Raw genomic sequence first — 7,485 nt, forward strand, 5'->3', positions numbered from 1 at the left:
CAAAATATAATAAAATATACACACTTTGATTATTTTTAAGTTGTTCAATTTTAATAAAATTTAATATACACATATAAAGTTATATGAATTTTTAATCTAACGATTGAATTTATAAAATTTATATTTAATATAAATTTATTGAGCGATATAATGCTTAGTAAAAATTATACCAATATTATTTGAACTCTTTATATATATATATATATATATATATATATATATATATATATATATATATATATATATATATATATATATATATATATATATATATATATATAAAAGCAGAAGAATACATATATGTTATCGGAGCAAAATAAAATTCGATTATTTACAATGGGCTTCTAAAGATAATTCAAAAGGAGCTTTTCTTCTTTATTATCGGAATCTTCTTTTCTGGATTATAGGGACTTAAGGTTGATTTAACCTTCCATGATCTGAACTTAGCTTTAAGGAATTTTATTTTAACTTTTTTCCACCAAACTTTTTTGACTTTTAGGCATAAGCTTGGTGGATAAGAACCTCCAAATAATGATAGAAATTTATAAATATGCTGAAAGGATATGTGATTTCTCTAATATATTAAAGAAAATTATAGTACAAATAAAGACAAATTAATATTTCAGACTTACAAAAGGAAGTTAACTACTTAAAAGAAAAAAAATAATCTAGTTAAAACATTATATATATATATATATATATGTATGTGTGTGTGCACGCTCGCGTGTACTTAAATGCTTTCATTTCATTTAAATCTTTTAATTTTTTTTTTGGTTCGTTCCTGGAGTATCTACCGCCGACAGTAGTGACTAATCTCCTCGCTACGTTGGAGGCACCTCAAAGGGTGGGATAGTTGGCCCCAAGATTTAACGCGGCTGCATACACAAGGCAGGATTCGAACCCCTGACCTTGTTTAAGCGTGGTCAAAGAGAATAATTTATGAGTGAATATCTTATTTTTTTATATATAATGAATGATCTATTATTTAACATATAATAATAGGATATCAAAATAAAATATATATTTTATTTCCAAAATTTAAATATAATCCCTTTAAATCATTTTTATATTTTTTAATATTATTTTAATTTTTATCTATCTGAATAAATCATTTTATATTTATTTTAATATTTTTTTAACTCTTATTTATCTGAATATATTATTTTTACAATTCATTTAAAATATTTATGAAAAGTATTATCAATAAATTAAAAATAATTTTCTATCATAATATACAATATAATTTGTATGATTTAAATTATTTTTTTATAATTTTAATAATTATAATATTATATATATAGTTATTTATTATAAATTTTAGTGATATAAGTTGAATAATTATCTTGTATATTGTTCAGAGTAAAATGTTGGTACCTTATTAAATAAAATAAAAAAAGATTTACTCTTAGGATGCACCTTTAAAATTATTTGAGCCATATATATGTAAGTGTTGTAAATTTCTTTTTAGTATTGTATCCGATTTTCATGAATCCAATTTTTTTAAAAAAATAAACAACGAGAAGAAAAGAGAAGTATTAAATGTAAAGAAATTAAGAAAAATTTAACGAATTTTATATGATCTACCAAGCTTGTTATTTTAGTACAGGTATTAAATTTAAGTAAATTTTATAATAAAATAAATTAAGAGAAAGATAAAATAGAGTAAATGGTTATTTAGTCTCCAAATTTGGAAGCAACATTTACAAGTGTTCATGTAAAATTTTAAAAGAAATATCATCTAACTAAACTGATAATATTATATATATATATATATATATAAGGATAAATTAAGAATATATTTAATATTTCCATAGTTTTAAGTATTAATGAGATAATGTTCCTTGTTTTCATGGGCCAAGTAGAAGAGTTATATTCTTTTAATATATAATTATTTAAGAGAACTTTTTTCATTTTAAAATGAAATTACATTTTAATGCACAGTAATTTTTATATATATAATTTTTGAATTTTTTTAACTAAGATTCTAATCGTTTGTAAATGGTAAGATAGTTTTAGTGCTTGATGACAAATTCTAAAAGATTAACAATTCAATTACAAATTTGTATTATAAGATCCTATTTGAAAACAAAAATTTAGGAAGCCACATATATATTAAACCAAATTTTAATTATAATATAATTTATCTATTAAAAATATTATTATAAATTTAAGTTATATTAAATAAATATTTGTTATGTGAATTCAGCATATTAAAATACTAGTTATAATTACAAATTCAAAATATAACTAGGAAAATATAAAAATAAAAATAAAAATTAATGACTACTTAGTGACTAGAATCAAATCAATCTAATCCTTATTAGACTATTTGGATTAGCAAAAATAAAAACTCAAAAATTAAATCAATACAATTCAATACATTATTAAAAATATGAGGAGGGTTTAAACACCAGAAGGATATTTAGTTAATCAAATTATTATAATACTAGTTGTTGGAAATATGAAGAGATTAAACATGAGAGAAATCTTTATGGTAAATTATTGAACAAATCAAGTAAACTTAATACCGTATCTTAACTCAAAACTTTAAGACATAATGAATATATTTTTTTTTCATTTATATATTATTAAACATGGTGAATTATGTGAAGATGTGGGTTAAGTAGTTTGCCACTAGACCACCTTAAAAAATATTTTATTACTTTTACGTTAAATATTTTTTAAGAATAATATAATTGGTTTTAATATTTAAAATATGCAATAAAAAATGAGCCCCTTCACAATTTTTAGGGTAAAATAATGCAAAGAATAAAGGCATGTTACACCTCTATTGTGACAAGACGGACAACAACACCAAATATCGTTATAAACTTTGTTTACTACCATAGTTTTAGTTGTGTGATTTTATTTTGTAAGAGAGCATCCACATTGTAACAACATTGAACTTGATCTACTTAGACTCTACATCATTAAGTTAAGATGTATTTGTATTATCATTCAATTACATTCAACGTTAAAGCTATACAAGAGGCCATTTATATTGAATGTGCATTGGAATGTGAGATCATAGTAAAACAAATACACACTTAGTAATTTTATTTCAAAGGAGAACATTGGAGGTAGTGGCAGTGTTTGATCATGATAGCACCAATAATGGGTATGAAATTATATGAAAAAATAAAACTCTAACCCACTTATCTATCCTCCCATGTCATCAACATGTTGTATTCTTAACACCAATCCATGTTCCCTTGCTTCTAGTACTATGGCTTGGTTGTTTGTAGCACCAAATGGTGATAAGGATGCTACAAACGCCTTCTTGTGCTACAAATGACTAAACGATGCTACTGAAACAAAGTGTTGCAGGAAAAAGAAACGGATGGAGGTGGGGTGGACCATCCTCCAAAATCGCAGTAAGGGGCACAACGGAAGGACTCGGAGGAAGGAGCATTATGGCTTGTCTGATGAGAAGGGAAGGAATCAGGAGCATCTCACTTCCTTTTTCTTTACAAATTTCCTGAGATCTTATGGCGCGAAGGAGATGTGGCATGAGTTCAGTCGTCACGTAAATATCAAGGAAGTGTTTATTTCGGTGAAGGTGGACAAACGCAGTGAGAGGTTAGGCTTTGCTCGATTCTCGGAAGTGAAAGATGCAAGGATAATGGCTCTAACCTTGGATAAGATTTTTATACAAGGGAGAAAAATTATGGTTAATCGTCCTCGTTTTCAAAAGGGCGTATGGGAAAAAAAACAAGTAAATGTATCAAGGAGGCATAGAATAGAGGCGAATGAGAGGAAACCTGCTTTTCAGCAGAGGAGGTGGGATCCAGGCGCTAAAAAGGGTGCAGAACAAAATGAAGGAAGAACTAAAAGTAGTCGTCCATCTGTGGACTGTATCTTCAAAGCGTGCCCAAAAGTGAAGGAGGGGTTAGAGCGTTCTTTTGTGGGGCGTGTAAAGCGTAAGGGGGATGCATATATAACACAGAAGAAACTTCATCTCGAAGGGATCTTTGGGATTCGAGCAACTCTAATGGGTGCTTCGATGGTTTTACTCGAAACGGAAGACCCTAAATTAGTGGCAAAATACATCAGTGATAAAGTTGAATGGGTAAATGAATGGTTTGAGGAAGTGTTTCAGTGGTCTCGGATTTTAGACAATGAACGTCTCGTTTGGTTAAAAATTTACGGGGTGCCGGCGCATGGCTGGTCAGAGGATTTTTTCAAAATGCTAGGTTCTATCTACGAAAAATTCTTGTATGTGGATGACCCAACCAAGGACAGGGTACGCCTAGATTTAGCTCGTTTGGCGATTCGTACTAACATCCAAGACATCTTAAACCACACAGTGAGAGTAGAAATCGATGGGGTTATATATCAAATACGTATTGCTGAGGAAGGAATGGAGATTTCAGAGGTGTCGTATGATGGCAGATGGTTACACGGTGTAGAGGAGGTTAAGGGGGCAGTCAGAGATCATTTTCAAAGCTCCTTTAAAAAGGAATAACATAATAGGCCTTTGTTGGAAGGAATCTCTTTTCCTTCTCTCTCGATTAATGACCAGAACACCATCTCCTCACCTTTTACTAGAGAGGAGATTAGAGATGTTGTGTGGAGTTGTGCAGTGGGGAAAAGTCCGGGGCCAAACGGATTTGGGTTTGATTTTTTCAAACAGAATTGGGAGCTAGTGCAGGAAGACATATACCAAGCAGGTATGGAATTTTATTCAAATGTCATTTTGCCTAAGACAGTTTCTGCTTCTTTCTTAGCACTCATCCCTAAGGTGTTACATCCTATTTCCTTAACTGAATATAGACCCATTTCACTTATTTCTAGTGTGCACAAGATTATCTCAAAGGTCTTGGCCGCAAGGATGAAATTGGTGATTGGATCGGTCATTTCAAGGGTTCAAATAGCCTTCGTTCCTAGGAGACACCTTTTGGATGGGGTTCTAGTGGTCAATGAATTAATTGATTGGGCAAAGAGAAATAAAAAAGAAATGTTTTTTGTTTAAAGATGATTTTCATAAAGCCTACGATTCTGTAAATTGGGCATTTTTGGATTACATGTTAGATAAGTTGGGTTTTGGATTATTGTGGAGAAAATGGGTGAAGGCACTAGTTCAAACTAGTTCTCTTTCTATGTTAGTAAATGGGTCTCCAACAGAAGAATTTTATGTGGAGAAGGGACTAAAACAAGGGGACCCTCTTGCCCTTTTTTTATTCCTTCTAGTGGCAGAGGGCTTGGCAGGACTATGAGGAAAGCTGAGGAGAAAAATTTGTTTAAGGGGGTCGCCATTGTTGAGAACATTAATTTTTCTTTATTGCAATATGCAGACGAGGCTGTGGTGGTTGGTGATATTTCTTTCTAGAATTTGTGGACCTTAAAGGCAATTTTTAGGGGGTTTCAACTAGTCTTTGGCTTGAGGGTGAATTTTGATAAAAGTCTTTTGTGTAGTGTTAATTTGGATCCTAATTTCATGCAAGCAGCTCAAATCTTCCTGCATTGTAAAACAACTCCTCTTCCTTTTAAGTTCTTGGGCATTCCGGTTGGGATTAACCCAAGAAAAAAAAGCGCCTGGGAAAGTATTATTAGAAAGTGTAAAGAGAGGTTAGCTGGGTGGAAAGCTAGAAAGTTGTCTATTGTTGGGAGAGCAGTGATGATTAAATCTGTTCTTAATGCCATACCAGTTTTTATGTTTTCCTTCTATAAGGCCCTTTGTAAAGTTGTGAAGGAGTTGAATAAGATTAAGAGGAAATTTCTTTGGCTTGGGGGATTGGAATCTAAAAAAGTTAGTTTGATTAAATAGATCAAGTTGTGTCAACCAAGATCTAGGGGAGGTTTGGGGATTAAAAGTTTAACTAATTTTAATGTTAGCCTTCTTTTGAAGTGGAAATGGCATTTTTTGGTAGATAAACATGCTCTGTGGTATGATCTGCTGGAATATAGATATGGCAACTTGCAGTTTCAGTCTTCATCAATTCTGGCATCCTCCTCCCTGTGGTGGGGAGATTTGTTTCTGTTGGACAGAATTGGGGAAGGTTTCTTAATTTTATCAACACTTAAAGGTTGTGGTGGGGATTGGAAAAAATTATTTCTTTTTGGTCCCATCCTTGGGTGGGTACACATTCCTTGAAAAAGTTATTTTCTAGACTATTTTCTATTGTTGCGGATAAAAATTCAAGTATAGAACAGATGGGTGTTTTGTCTGAAATTGGGTGGAGATGGGTGTGGAATTGGCATAGACCTCTCTTTCAATGGGAGGAGGATTTGCTACAAAATATGCTTATGATTATCTCTGGTTTTTATCCAAACGTGGGGGTAGAAGATGCCTGAAGATGGGGTCCTAGAAGTTTCTTTAATGTATCTGACACCTACAATTTACTTATTTCTTTGGATCAACCCATTCTGGATGAGGTGACAAATCTTTTGAGCAAGCTTTGATCTTCCTTTGTACCTCCTAGGATTATTTTCCTATCATGGCGCATGCTTCAAAATAGAATCCCCACAATAGATTAATTGATTGTTCGAGGAATGACTTTTTTTGATCCACACCTATCATGTCCATTTTGTTCTAGTACTTTGGAATCATCACAACACTTATTTTTGGAATGTGATTTTTCCATAAATGTCTAGCATAATGTTTTTATTTGGTCAGGGATCCGCTTGGAACTTCCGTCCTCTCTGGGTCATTTGTTTTTCCTCCTCATGAGCATGTTTCTTGGTAAAGCAAAAAGAAAATGGAGGGATATTTTTTGGCATGCAACAATTTGGGTTTTTTGGACCAACAGGAATGAAATTGTTTTTAAACACAAAACGATGTTGCATTTTGATTTTCTTTATCAAATTAAAATTATTTCCTGACATTGGTGGATGTTTAGGAATGATTGTAGGCCAGGTTTTACTTTTGCATCTTGGTGTATTGACCCATGACTTTGTATTTTGGAGAGTTAGCTAGTGGGTTACTAATGTATTTCCTTTTAAGTTTAGGCAGTTTTGCTTATGGGAGATCCGTGTTCTACTTTGTGTAGAACTTTTGTATAACCTATTTTATTTTTTTAGTTTTATTAATATATGAGATGTGCCTTTAAATTCAATTCATCTAATATCATTGATGGGCAAAGTAAGTGTGTGTTTGAAATAACATTATTTACTTACATTAAACTTAAAAATCACGTTAGAATTGATAATAGATGCAGAAATTATAAATATTTGTTTCTTCCAAAACATATATTTAAGTTAATATGATATGGTTTCAAATACACGCTAAGAGTCAAAAAGGTACAATACTTTAAAGGTCAAAAAAATCATTGAACAATATATTTATAAATCAACAAATTTTAATTAAATCAATTATTTTAAACTAAAAAAATCACAACCACGAGATTTTTAAAAATAAATCTAATGGTTCAATAATATACTTGGCTCACTCATAAATTACATGAAGAAAATATCATATTTAAGGTTCATTGGTGAACCACTGAACATGAGTGGTAACTTAAAGAGTACTAAACTATTCAACTCTAT

General features: G+C 30.9%; 1 protein-coding gene across 1 annotated transcript; it reads left to right on the forward strand.

The window, feature by feature from the left end:
- The first annotated feature begins 1,944 nt into the window (after positions 1–1,944).
- LOC109809352 (uncharacterized) lies at positions 1,945–7,055 on the forward strand. The gene is made up of 2 exons (XM_020372633.3): positions 1,945–4,670; positions 6,617–7,055. Exon 1 carries the CDS (start codon positions 3,341–3,343, stop codon positions 4,463–4,465), a length of 1,125 nt encoding a protein of 374 aa, XP_020228222.2. The 5' UTR covers positions 1,945–3,340; the 3' UTR covers positions 4,466–4,670; positions 6,617–7,055.
- The last annotated feature ends 430 nt before the right edge of the window (positions 7,056–7,485 follow it).

The sequence above is a fragment of the Cajanus cajan genome, chromosome 4 (assembly GCF_000230855.2).
Source record: "Cajanus cajan strain Asha chromosome 4, NIPB_CcT2T_4, whole genome shotgun sequence".
NCBI classification, from domain to species: Eukaryota; Viridiplantae; Streptophyta; class Magnoliopsida; order Fabales; family Fabaceae; genus Cajanus; species Cajanus cajan.